Source organism: Rhamphochromis longiceps, linkage group LG20 (assembly GCF_057381845.1).
Source record: "Rhamphochromis longiceps isolate RC_006_pf linkage group LG20, R_longiceps_female_GT1.1, whole genome shotgun sequence".
NCBI lineage: Eukaryota > Metazoa > Chordata > Actinopteri > Cichliformes > Cichlidae > Rhamphochromis > Rhamphochromis longiceps.
Genome location: NC_140576.1, coordinates 10,393,260 through 10,407,500, shown reverse-complemented (window position 1 = coordinate 10,407,500; position 14,241 = coordinate 10,393,260). Strand labels below are relative to the sequence as shown.

At 41.3% G+C, this 14,241-nt stretch overlaps 1 protein-coding gene and 1 long non-coding RNA gene across 2 annotated transcripts in view; one reads left to right on the top strand and one right to left on the bottom strand.

Moving 5' to 3' along the window:
• spen (spen family transcriptional repressor) overlaps positions 1 to 11,367 on the bottom strand; it is a 27,753-nt gene extending 16,386 nt beyond the window's left edge. The window contains exons 1-3 of the mRNA XM_085394084.1: positions 10,780 to 11,367; positions 7,703 to 8,023; positions 816 to 1,430 (exon numbers count right to left, since the gene is read on the bottom strand). Coding sequence (XP_085250210.1) covers positions 816 to 1,430; positions 7,703 to 8,023; positions 10,780 to 10,862 — 1,019 coding nt within the window. The 5' untranslated portion in view covers positions 10,863 to 11,367. The remainder of the gene's footprint in view (positions 1 to 815; positions 1,431 to 7,702; positions 8,024 to 10,779) is intronic.
• Positions 1 to 14,241, top strand: part of LOC146644963 (uncharacterized) — a 63,264-nt gene that overhangs the window by 32,615 nt on the left and 16,408 nt on the right. The window lies entirely within an intron of this gene.

Here is a 14,241-nt window from a genome sequence, read left to right as displayed (position 1 = left end):
CACATGGATCCATACTGAAACCAGACTCTATCGAAGGCAAGCTAGCTGTAAACGTAAAGCCTTCCTAGCAGAAATAAAATGCGTCTCAACTTAATCCAGTTTATGTAAAGCAGTTCAGGTCAAATCTTAACTACGTAACAATTGTGTCACTAAAGGTATCAAAGGTCATTCTCCAAGTTTCTTTGGCTCCTATCAGCAAATAAAACACGGGCAAAGTTTTAAAAACCAATGAGGGAGGGGGACAATCAAGTGTGGAGTAATATTCCCCGTCATGCCGTGTTTGTGAAATGTATTTTTTTTCTATCGTGCAGACACTTCTCTGCAATTGTCACCTTCCACCCATTGTATCTCCTGCTGGGCAGAGCCTCTAGATATGACACAGTCTCTAAAACAGAAACAACGAGCCTAACTTTACAGGTTTGGCCACAACACTGTGTCTGTCTGTCCACACATACACATGCTAGTGAAGAAAGCGACATAAAGGCAAAGTAAACACAGCTTCCACATAAATAGGTGCCACCTGTTCTATAAAGAGCCTATGCTAACGAATGACAGAAGTTAAATGCACACATCTTGCACAAGTCCGAGTTTGTTTGGTGTGGGTGTGAAAAATATTGCGCAATCCATAGTTACAGATGATAAAAACATAAGCTGAAGAAACCGCTTTTTTATTGAACACAGATAATGACGGAAATATGAGTTCATTTCCAAGTGCAGAGGCCAGTTTGGATCCAGAAGGCCACAGACTGGGATGCACAAAGGTAAACAACAGCACATAAGTAGAAATATTGACAGAAAGATTAAGCTTCACTCACCTGCCACTCGTACTGCTGCTGGTACTGCTGACTGAGTCTGAACTGGAGGAACGGCTGTGAGAGCCTGACCCACTGTGGGAGCGTGGAGGACGAGTGGCCTGACTCGCCAGTCTCTGAGGAGAGGGATTTCGTGAATGAGTCGAATGTGGAGACCGGCTACGACTGTGGCGGTAGGAACGTTCCCCACGCCGACCCCTGTCCTCCCGATACAGGTCCCTGTGAACCACACTGGCCAAAGTAAAGGGTTCCCGGGCTCGAGACTCGTAGCGAGGCTCGGGTGTCTCAAATCGACAAGGGCTCCTGCTGTGGGAGCGGTAGAAGCCAACCCCGCTGGAAGTAGACCCTCCGCTTCCTCCCGTTGTGGCCCCTGAAGATCCACTTGTTCCGGTGTTCCCAGAAACGGCACTAACTATAGTTCCACCGACTCCTGACGGCACAGTTGTACCACTTCCGCTGGAGGTACCAGACCCGCTCCCAGCTGTGCTTAGAGTTCTCTCCCTCGCGTCACGGTAATAGTCTGTTTCATAATGCCGCTGACGGTCAAAACTGCTACCAGTACGCTCGTGAAGTCCATAGGCACTGTGATCGTACCCCCGATCCCGACTTTCAGCGGTCCTAACAAACATGAAGAAACAACAAGTTATATTACAGTTACACTTTGGGCATAAAAAGATAGCTGCTAGCATCAGACAGTGGACAAACAAAAATTAACAGGTGTGTCTGGTGCGTTTGTCAATAATTGGACACATGGAAAGATTGGGCAAAGTGTTTTGAGAAGGGCCAAGCTAGTTTTTCCCCCCATCTTAAAGAAAGCACTATACCAAGGGGATTAAAGTAACAGCTTGAGGAAACTGAGCATCAAGTCTGACATGTTTTCATGGCCAAACCATTTATGGCTTTCAGATGGACTGTATCAGATTCTTCTGCGACCAAAGCTACACTAGAAATCCTCTTTCTAGAACAAGAATGCTGCTATCGGACTGTTTTTCGTGCATTTCTGTCAACTCCAAGGTGTTAATATAAGCTTTATGTTCATTCTTTTTTAGATATATCAGTAAATCAACATAGCACACTAACATTTTCAGCAAAAGGCATGCATCTGATTTATAACAGAACAGAAATCTATATTATATATCAGAGCTACCTTAATAACAGGAATGGCAGATTATGTCATTATAGGCTGTAAAGTCCTACTGGTCTGCACACTATAACAGAAGCCACTTCTAAAGGCGTTTTATTAGTCAAGCCTGGATAAAGGTTTTCGAGGTAACTTTCGAAGAGCCTTTTGTTTATATCGTTACACAATTTGACACTACTTGTTCCTCTGAAAACTGAATCTCCTCAGTAGCATCTTTTGTGAAGACGTACATTAGAAACGGCCCTGAAAGGACATTCTGTTCAGACCCGAACACTCGCTTTCTGAATAAAGCAATCAGAAATTAATTTGGTAATACGACCGCTGTGTCATTACAGCAGTCGTATTACCAAACTCGCCATAATGAGCGGGACAGGGCGGCAATTACCACCGTTTGAATTCAGATCAAATTATAATCAGCAAATTAGCCATGATGTTCCGACACAGGGCAGAATATGGTTTAATATGACAACAGTTACAAAACTTCATTATAGTGCTTCTGTAGATAAAAAAAAAACACGGCGTTTATTCTTCTAGCAAGTTAAAATCAGAGGATGGAAAAATAGTTAGATTATAGAGTCAGACTTTAGAAAGGAAAAAACTGCGAAGTCTTATTTAATTTACTGCAAAAACATTATATTCATATCTGTGTAACAAAGGTATAACTAATCAAATAACTAATCAAATATATGTCTAGTCAAAGCTTCATAAAGCTAGTGTACTAGTAACTAAATAATACTAGTAACTGTATTTGCTGTATGTGTGCACAGTCTGTTCATAAGGCTGAAAAAAAGAGAGAGGAGAAAAAAACAACAAACATCCATATCATAAAACTGAAACATCTTGAGGTTGATTTTGTGCATTGACAAAGGTCCCATAGTTCTGGTGCTTTCCAGAACCTGCACTACCTTCTTCTCTCCTCCCCTAACATTTCCTGCCAATCTCCACACTGCACAACTCACTGTCTGAAAGAAAGAAAGCCTCATGTGCAAACTATACAAATGTTAACAAGACTTGAAAAAAAAACAACATTATCTCATTTTATTCCACAGACTGACTTTTTAAATTTCCTAAATGCAAATCTTTTGAAAGGTTTGGCCCAGCAGAATTTTTTTATGCTTTTATCTATTTGTCTAAAAATGTGTTTATGTAAACATTTCCTTGCTTTTTTATTTGCCCGTAGTTGAACTGCATGGTCAAAAAAAAAAAAAAAGCTTCATATTAAAGGTAATTAAGCAGTGTCAGGGTTATGAAACGGTCATGAATGAGTTTTGCTTCGCAACTGGTTCCGTATGTGTCATCACACGTTTAATGGTTTTACATTTACAGTTTTTCAGTGTTCGTGCTCTAGAGCTTTAAAGTGGGGATTCCACTGCAAGTCTTCTATCACTTGATTTGGATCATTTAATTAGTGGAAATTCTTGCACAAATAAAAAATGTCAGTTTAATGAAATCTGGTGATTCAAACCAAACAGCTGACCTAACGATCTGGATTTCTTTATCCACAACTGTAGTGAAATCGGCTGCCTGCATCTCAATCAGATGCTGCCTGCATCTCACTGAGACGGCAAATGGATTAGACCTGGCGTTACAGAAGGCGTCTGCAATTCCTCTTAAAACATATGACACAAGCATCTTTCCTCCTCACTGTCATTTGGTAAATGATGCTGAAGATTAGATTAGGTTTTTCTTTTTTGGCTTTGTTCCCAAATCTGGCCATTACACCTGTGTTCAAAATATTTATGCTCATACTTTATTGCTATATTTAAGGTGACCCCCAAACATCCACTTAAACCTAACCCTTTGTATTAAATTCATAACCCATTTTAACATCTTCTGTGCACCATAAAGTGGCAAACCTGGAAATATTCATCAGTGTTAAACCTTTGACATAACCAGGTAGTAACCAGGAAGTCATCCATGAAGTCTTTTTGCTAAGGGTCGTAAGACTCAAGAAAAGACTGTATGCAGCGTTCACACTGCTGAAAATTCTTGAGGGTAATTTAAGTTTAGGAGACTGACACCATGTCTGTATTTTGTTGCATATACATAAGAGTAGAGCAGGTTAGGAGAAAATACTCTTTCAGCTTATTTGATTTAATCATCTGTGTGCTGGATTCATGAATAACATCTATGCTATAACGATGTCGGCTGTGAAAATGACGGATTACCTTGACCCCTAGGTGCTCTCGAAAATGCTAATTTGCTGGCGCAAGGCTCACTGCTCAACAGATACCTTTCAATTTCTCTTCAATTTCACTCTACACAAATCGGCTTTTACATTATTCATCGAGCTTAAAAATAATTCTGTTAGACTTTCTTGACAGAATTTCCATCAGTGTTTGATTATTATCTACTGCGGAGCATGCTAAGCACCTGTTTTGGGACACGTGAATAGCATAATTATGAGGAGACATGCCAGCAGCATGACAAAACGCTGCCTTGTATGGAGGCTCCGTCATATGGGAGCAACGCATGCACATCCATTTAAAATCAGTATAAGAGGTTAATTGTTAAATATCCACTTTGCAGTACAAACAACAAATTGAATCTAATTGTTGAGAATCTCTTTGTCTTGCAAGCTAGAACACAAACTACAGAGCTAGGGTTTAGCGATATCTAAATGTTTAATTTAATTAAAAAGAAAATTTTGAAAACAACAAAATAGGAATATTTCTTCTGTTAATCTAATAACTGGAGGTCACTTCACCACTCAGTGAGTTGCACGATTACATAGAAACATTACATACATCTCTTTTGTTAAATTGTAAAGCTTCTATAGTATAAGTGGCAGAGAAAAGCCAGAAAATCTAACAAACATTACAAAAGGAATATCCTACATAAAAATAATATTCAATGTGCAGCGTGTGTTTCAGGAAGGATTGTAGGTCATTTTTGTAAAACAGTTACTTAAAATATTGTTGCCACTGTACTGTTTCTAGAGTTTAAAATGATATTTAGGATTTCGATTCTTGTTTTAAAGCTGACAAAAATTCAGATATTCATTTAAAATGATCCAGAGCTGACAAATGACTACAATTTTCTTTCGCTTGTCACTCTACCAACATTTCAATAAGAACCAAAATTAAATCAGCAGAATTGTAATATGTAAATATGTTGTTTTGGGGGTTTTTTTAAGTAAAATTGATTTTATATTAACTAATATTTACTAGCAACTGGTCAGAAATGAAAACTAAAAAGATTTCTGACAAACAAGGTAATATAAGCATCATGGTTCATGGACCGAACATGCTTACGTGCACATTCAGGGCCCAGGCAAATAATTAAATCAAATTAATCAAAGCAAAATTAATTAAGCAATAAATATATAAACAAACTAAAATCTTAAAGTGTGACTGTAACAAAACTTGAATTAGTGAAAAACACAAAAAATTTATTTGATCTACATCACTTTTTATTTCTTTTCCTTCTATTTTACTGCATTTAGCCATTAGGAGAATCCCACCCCCACACTTCACTGCATATTTCTTTAATCATAGGTATGTGACAAATACTTGAATTTTGAGCATTTTAAAAGATTCTGTAGTTTTTCTTATGTTAAAATATTAATAGTTTATATTAAAAAACATCTTTACAATGATCATTCGTTATAAATATCAGCTGCGTTGTGAATTCTAAAGAGGAGAGAGGGCTGGGGGAAGGAGTTGAAGGTGGGGTCAGATCAGGTGAGAGGCAGAGCAAAGAAAGCAATACAGGTAAGGTTCAAACTCACAGGCAGTAATAATGCACCAGCTATTTTGGTTAGTGTGGAAAATGGAGAGAGACAGGGGTTCAAACTAGGGGGTTAGAGAGGACAGCTAAAATGCACAGGGCAGGACATACCAACCTTTTGAGAGAGTGGTAACTTGACCTATTATTCCAAATACAATTTTGGGAGATAGAACTTTGTGAGCAAAAACTGGGCAAAAATGTTGAGTGGAGAAGGGAAAAAAATGAAGAAAACTAGTTCACAACAGAATACGTAATCCTCGTCTTCAGCACACGGGACCTCATGAGCACAAATGAGTGGTAGTGTCTGTTTAGTTAAAACAATGAGGACAACTTTGGCCTTGTAGAGATCCATGTTAGGATGCTTTGTGTGCTGGAAAATGTCCGAGTCTAAATATCCATCCAAACAGGAGTGAAAAAAACAAAACCTGTGTTGTATTTCAGTCCGATGCAATAAATACATGATATCCAGGAATCCACCTTTAGTTGACCAGTGATTCCCCAACAGCAATGGTTGATGTGAAAAATTAAGTCTTGCGTCTTTTGCATTAAGTCCTGCACATTCCACTTTGGCCAACACCGTTCACAGCAACAAAGTAGTCAAATTCCTTTTGTAGAGGGAAGGAAATATGGCCACAAAAAAGTTAGGAATGAGGAAGATGTCACATGAGTAATCCAAGTTCTTGTTCATAGTAGCACCATACTCATCCCAACGGTGAACAACATGCATAACAGTTCAAAACACTGTTGGATGTTTATGTCTGCCTTTTCGCTTTCAAGCAGAAGAGAGTGCATGCTGTCCCAGCCTGGACAGAGTCAATATCAAACACTGTTCATAGGTGCAACGCGCTGCTGACACGGTGTAATTGTATCCAAAGTTTAATTATAGTTCCACATTTAGGAAAGAAGGAGGTAATCCAGAAATTTGACGTAGGTTATCTCCAATAGCATGGATGGTAGCAATTTTCCAGTCACAATTTCCAGCAGTCCTCTTTGCATTGTATGATCCAAATGTTCGCTTTGCTCATCGAGTCTGCAAGTCTCAGTTGTTGGAAAGTTTAAAAAGAAAAAAAAATCATCTCCACAAAAATAAGGCGGGAATAAAAGTCTTTTGCTCACTTGTTTCTGTTGATTCTACTGAGTCGGATCACCAGTAGAGGTCTCCCAGCACTCAATTTGTAATGCCCTGATTTTAGACATAATCCCAAACAAAATGAAAAAAAAGAACCAAGAAAGCAACCCATACCTTTAGAATGACCGCATATCCTTTAAGTACTGGGCCAGAGTTAATCCAACAGTGGGGAATAAATATCCTCTGTAGATCCTCCACATGACTCCAGCCCGCGACAGAAGTGCACACCTCAGTGAGGTGGGCATTATAACTTAAAGCCAAATTAGACTAATCCAAACAATGGTGTTCTATACATGTAATGTGTGCTCTTGGTTGTTTGGTTACATGATGAAAAAGGGGTGATATTAATCCTCCGACAAGGGCACGTAACTCCAGATTAGGGGAATCCCGGGGATGGCTGCTGGACCACTCTCTCTTTTTCTCTCTTTCCCCCACTCTGTATTCTCTATCTTTCTCTCTCTCTCTCTCTCTCTCTCTCTTTCCAGAAATCGCCAATAATCCTGGGAAATTTTACGATATCCAATCTTTGCCCCGTATTTTCCTCAAATGATATTTCCACCTCACAGAGATGCTTAAAGGTCACAAAGATAATCCCCAACAGCCATTTAAACTACTGACTATCATTCAACTATCAGATACACTTGCAAACGTGCCCTCGTTTTAACAAAAATATCTTAAGTGTCTACCTGTAAGTAGGAATCCAGGAGCGCTGGCTGCGCTCTGAGGAACTTAGAAGGGATTCCTATTAGATTTCATTGTCGAACACAAGCTCATTTTCTCCTCTTTAACCCCCAAACAGGTAAATGAACAGATGGTGAAAGATGGTTGGAGGTAAGGTGTTTACCAGAAACTACGGTTCCCCCTGCCTTCAGAGAAACTTTGTCCACTTACCCGTCTAGTCTGCGTTCATAGCGTCCATCTCTGCTGTGAAGCGACGTGGGGGGCCCATACACGGCCCCCCCTGCCGCCCTTGTGAATCCTGATACATCCCGGCCGCGAGAGCTTAAGGACAGACTATCGTCCAGCCCCCTCGCCGCACTAGGAATTGTTCCTGGTTCATTGTAATCAGTGCGCAGGTCTCTGTCCCCCATCTTGTTGACAGCATTGTGAGCCTTCTGAGCACTTTTAATGTCCACAAAATCCACAAAGGCCGCGACTCCACCTTCTGATCCCCGCTTGGGCAGGACCTTGACACTCTCCACTCGTCCATATCTAAAGTCAGAATAGATTAAAAGCATGGTTACCACCAGGTTTGCAGCTGCAAATGTGTTGCATAACTTTTTAGGAATGTTGAAAAACACACAGGGTTCTGCACAGTCCTGAAATTGACTGTGCGTACATGTGCACAAATGTCTGTGGCAACGAGGGAGATGAGGCAATTTTGCTACTCTTACTTTCCCTACTGTGATACTTTCTAACACGGCAACAGTAACCCAGCAACTGGACTTGAAACCCTGCCACATTGCGTGTTAATAAATGCATAGATTTTCTAAAATTAGCATGTTTTCCGAGCAAAAGGTGCTGCCACAAAGACACAGCTACTGAAAAACACACAGATGAGGTTTGAGCAGTTTATACAGCGATGGGGTTTCTTTAAGAAATTCCTCATTAATTTACTGATTTATTTATTTATATATATATATATATATATATATATATATATATATATATATATATATATGTGTGTGTGTGTGTGTGTGTGTGTGTGTGTGTGTGTGTGTATACAAGACACACATGCAGAGTATATTTATATTATATATTATAGCCTATATTTATTTTTAAGGTGTAAAGGGAGTTATAATTGCTGAATACACCCTTTTCAGTCTTGAAAATGACAAAACACCTGATGAACTGAGGATTCAATTTTGGGATGAGGAGGCTGTTACAGAAAATTTCTCCCACTTGAGAGTTAATAAGCTGTTATCATCTTCTATAGCCCCCCCGCACCACCACCAAAAAAATGGGTCTTTTAGCAGTGTGATTTTTTTTGCTGTCCAAGACAGACAGTAGGGTGATCACAAAATTTATTGGCATGCCAGTTCCCAACACCGAACAGCCCCCGACGCCATTTTAGAAAAGCTGTTCACACTGCTTACTCATTCTGTCGTCCCCCATCTTCAATGACTTCTATCACACATTGGGCTGTCATGCACCTGCATACCCTCGCTACCTCTGGGTTAACGCTGGAGCTGATGTAGCGAGCTGAAAAAAAGGGGGGAAAGGGCTCGCCAGCACCGTTCCCCCTACTGCACAAAAAAGAAAGAGATGCTGCCAGTCGCCATCCCCCCCAAACATAACGTTACGTTGTACTTCAAACAGGGGGTTATGTAAATAAAACGGTGTATATAGGTAGCTCATTTTTACTGCTGCTCTCGGAGGCTGCACGTATTAGATACGAGCCATATTTGTAGCTGAGTCTCTGCATCAACCCACTGCAAATAATAAGACCGCGAGAGGGCAAAGCACCAAATGCATATCATCTGTTTTTATATTTCATCCAGCTGTAGGTTTGGATGAGGGTGGGGGAGGTGGGGGGTGCTGTGGGACGAGTATGGCTTTCGGTTACACTGTGGTTATTAAGGATTAATGTTGCCATTTAGCAGCTTTCATCCGATATGGCGACGCCCACACAGTGATAATAATTAAAAATCCAAAACAACAACAATAAAAAAAAAAGGTCTCATATGGGCAAACTGGTGTTTTTGGGGCTGTCTGGTTTCCAGCATATGAACGGAGACGCGGGCTGCTATTTCCTTGACAGCCGAGAGAGGAGAGAGGCGAGAGCGCGCAGACAACCGTGAAAGCCACACGCAGGGAAAAAAAATAGAAAGAAAACGTATTTAAATCATTGTTCAGCCCGAGGAAGATAACAAAGAGCTAAAGGCACACAGTCTCCAGCGGCTCGCTCTTAACCAAAAGTAGCAATGGAGCTCAGTGCGATTATGGCAGGCTGCATTACAAATATACATGTGTGTGCGTGTGTATACATGGATATGCTGTCTGATCTTCCCTGAAATCAGATCACGCTGCAGGCTGTGCGAGTCAGCGCCGTTTTAACAACCATTTTCTGTAAACACTACAGCGTTACAGCACTGCACATCTGCTCCGCGGCACAGCCGAGCCCGGTCAATCACAGCCAGTTTGCCGCGGCGATGTTGCAGCGTGGACGGCGGCGTGACGGCGTCACCTTTCGGCTTCTACAGACTTGTGTTAAGATGTAGGAACGGAGCAAACGGCACGCTCTCATAGATGGGTGCACAGCGTGCTAATACACCGCGGTGTGTGTGTGTCTGTGTGTGCAGGTCTGACTGGAAGCAGTGACCTGACAAACTCACAGAGTCGAGTCAGACAGCAGAAGCAAACACAGAGACTTTATGGTGTCTGCCGGAGATGCGGGCACGTATAAAAGCACGGGGCTCTCCGGGTAGACTGAACTTTGTTTACACTGACTGTGCACCACAAAAACAATAAACAATAAACAAGAAAAAGCCCCTTCTTTACGGTCACCCGGTGGAAAGGTACGCTGCTTAAAAGTCAGCCTGCTTAAAAATCAGCCTGCTGGCAATGCGCACCAGGAAGACGTAAGAGGGGTGAGTAAAGTTATCACCTAGCTCGACAAGTTAATAAGCGTGTCAAAATGGCAAAACCATATGTCCGCTGGCTGCTTGGCTTGGGCTGGCTGAGGCGTGCTAGCAGATTTTGCTTTTTCGTCTCAGCTCAAACGCAGGAGCACCGTGTGTTGTTGTTGCTGCTCGGATTGTGTGTATGGAGAGAGAGAGGGGGGACTGACAGCACAGTTGCCAAATGGGACTTTGCTACAGGGAAACCTCCTGCTTCATCCCGACTTCTCTAAAATGTGACACAACAGAGAGAGAGAGATGCTGGACGTGCACCGCTCTTAACATTACAAAACGCGCACAAACACACACACACATACACACACGCCGCTCATTTGTGTTTCTACTCACCGCTTGAAGTGCTCAATAATTTTCTCCTCTCGTACATTTTCGGGTAAATTTCCCACCCATAAATGTCTGGTTTCCCGGACCATACTGTGTGCTCCTGCTCCCCGATCATACAGATGAGTTTGCTATGTCCGTTTCTCCCCGTGCAAAATACAAAAGCTCTGCAAAATAAACGGCGGACAAGAAAAAAGATGCTTGGCGCAAATCATTGACTGCTCGTTGTGGCCCAATGTAAACCATTAGGCTGTATCCCCGCACGCTGTTTGATACTCTTCAGTGTTAAAGCGCGATCTTGCACCTCATGAACGCGCTCCGGTCTGTTCCCGTGACTAGGCGCGTCCCTGACACCATGCGACCTTTGGGTGTCGAAAGAAAGCATGTAGCTTCCTAAAAAGATGCAGCAACTTCGCTTGTAATGAGAGGCACACCGCGCAGGCGTGGCTTTGTGTGTGAACTTCTTTTTTCCCCCCCGATGAGACGGTCTTTCACCCCTGCGCATGCGTGAGAAAACCCCTGGTTGAATGGTGGTGCTTTGACATCTGCAGCTTCACAAGAGGATCCCATCAGTGGCAGTTAAGTGTGGCAAGGTGAATCATCCTGCGCACAGCACACAGTGAGCCCAAGTTTGGTATTTTTATGTTTCAACGTTGTAATAGTTCAGTTGTTATCAAAGCACAGGCAAAAAAATGTCACCCCATAATTGTAAAGTGAGCCATCAGCTCACATGTTAAAAAGTTACAAAAGCCTTCAGTGTTGTTCCCTGTCACTTAGCTGGTTGGCACTCATTTACCATATCCAACTGCTGGGACTTCAGATCACTGCTCTGTTTGTCTGCACAACAAATCAGCAGAAACAGCAGTAGCTGCAGTCCAGTCATTCATAAGAATCAGGAGACTAGATGCACTCTCATTCTAATCACAGGTTGTGTTGAAGTTTTTGACACTTGAAGCGGAAACTTGCACACAGGAAACAGGAAACTGAAGGACAGCTGTGGGCTACTCTGCATGCTAATAATCTAACATGAATGTGCTGCAAGTTAATCTGTGACCAACTTATTATAATAAGTTATAATAAGTTTAAGAGATTTTTTTTTTCTCCTTAACTTGAATTAGTGTGAATAATATGCTATGTCTTCCCAACACTGGTGGGATGTTTTAGAGTAGACTGCTATCTGGAACAGAACAAAACACCACAGGAGGGCCTTTTTGTCTCGTTCAGTTGGGTTCAATACACTTTCTGTTTATCCCTTTAGTTTTGCACTTAAGTGTGTGAAAACTGAAACAAAAATGTTTCTACATAAGCTGATATAAGGCACTGTTGCAGGGAAATAGGGGAAACCACATAATTCATAACTTATGTATGACAGAAAATAGTTTGCTTGTCAGTGTGTCAAGTGAAATTACAGGAAGTTTAGGTGGATTTTCATGAGTTTCATATTTTGACAGATATGAAACTTATGTGGGAAACTGTTCTTTTGTATGGAAAAGATCAACGTACTGCTAGATCAGTTAAAAAAAAAAGAAAGAAAAGCTGAGGCAGTGACACAATAAATAAAATCCCCAAAATTCAGAATCCCCAAGCCGGATCGTCCAGAAAAGCAATCCAGCAAACTCGAGACAACACGGCTAAGTTTACAGTAAGAAACTTTACCACACTGAGGTAGTTTGAATGTGTTTGAAACCTTTAAACTTTGAATTGATACATATGCCTTCTGCATGTTGCACCTGCAGTCTGTCAGAGCAACAAAAAAAAAGATGCTTTGACATATTTAACAGCTTCTACTACTGGGTTACAAAAGGCACCGGGAGCTGTTAAGTCAAGTACTTTGACCTGGTCTGAGCTCTACTTTAAGCTAATAAGTAACACAAAACAATCAGGCCCCTGTCCAAAAGTCCAAGAGTACAGTGGCGATAAGCCCTCTTGTAAGGGAAAATACAAACTGTATGTGTGTGTGTATTTTTCTTTGACCGACTATCCCCATTATAAAACATGCACACTTTCTCTGAATGACCACCATGACTGATAAATAACGAACCAAATAATGATGTCCACATAATCAAGAGGGGCGTCAACATTTAAGTAAAATGGTAGATGAACAACTATTTTCTCCACATTGTGTTGTGCCCAAATCCTCCTTGGAGCTGAATTGTTTTATTTTATTTTTTTTATTTGTAATTTTTTTTGCCTGTGGAAAATGATCACTGGCTTGTTTGGTTTGAAAATAAAGCTGCAACTACAGCGGGGCATTATTCTGCTTTTGTTACTATATTAAGAATACTTAAAGGGAGAAGTGCGCCTGCGTTAAAATGCAGTAACAGGGGACACGCGAAACTGCTTTGCGCATGCGTCCACTGTGCCTATCAGATGAAGACAGAACAATCTGGAAATCTCCAGAGGAGGTTACAACGGCGCTCAGTCAGTTCTATGGGCATTTTCACCGTACTCGGGTGCTCAGAGCGTCCTCCCTATGTCTACTGAAAGCGTCCTGATGTGGAACTTTACTCCATTAAAAGTCTAATAAACCTCTGGGAGTACAATTTCTCATTTTGGTGGATCGACTAGACACCAAAAACTAAATTTCATCTTCAGTGATTTTCAGACGTGGATTATCGTGGAAACTGGACCGTCAGGCTAATGTTTCCCCCTGTAATTTTTTTTGACACGGGATGACGGGACTGACATAACAAAAACCCTCTCATGGAATATGTTTCTGTCTGTCCACAGCTCTCAATAAAGACAGATCTAATGGGCATAACACCGGCGACACATTGTGGATTTAATTCGATATGGGTGTTAAATTGTCACACGAAGTCAGGCTTTAACCTTGGCTACTGTTATTGAGACAATGTAGCACAGGCTGGAAGGGCGGTATCTCAAACTTCCTCATAAAAAGCCCCTTTGAGTGTAGCCTAATAAAGCGAATTTGCTGCCATTACAACAACAGTGTGAATTAATACGGCTTGCTAGCTGTTTAACAGCGTGTTTGTCCAACAAAATGGAGCTAAGGTCGACGCATAATCAAGTAAACTAGCCTTTTCTTTGTCTAACGCCATTTTGTGTGTCTTTGGAGCACTAACGTTGTCGTCAGCCATTTTGCCTTTTCTTTTCAAGCACACAGCCTTTGAACACTAGCAGAGCACAATGGTGTTTGCGGGCCTGTCGCGGGGAAATAAGTGAACAAACAACAAAACAATAAACGAATAAGCTTACCCACTGCCCAGGCTGTGTGGTATGCAGTTATTGGATGTTTGCAGTCATGTCAGTACTACACTTAGTAATGTTAGCTCCTCTGTAGAGTGCATTTACCTGCTGTAACAGCGACTGCTTTAATGGTTAAAAACGACGACGTGATATGGGAGTCTAAATTTACATTTTCTGTCGGGTTTTTTTTTTCCAATAAATGGAATAATTTCCTATTTTGTGCAGCTTTATTATTCTGTTTCTGTTGAATGCCTACCTTATACT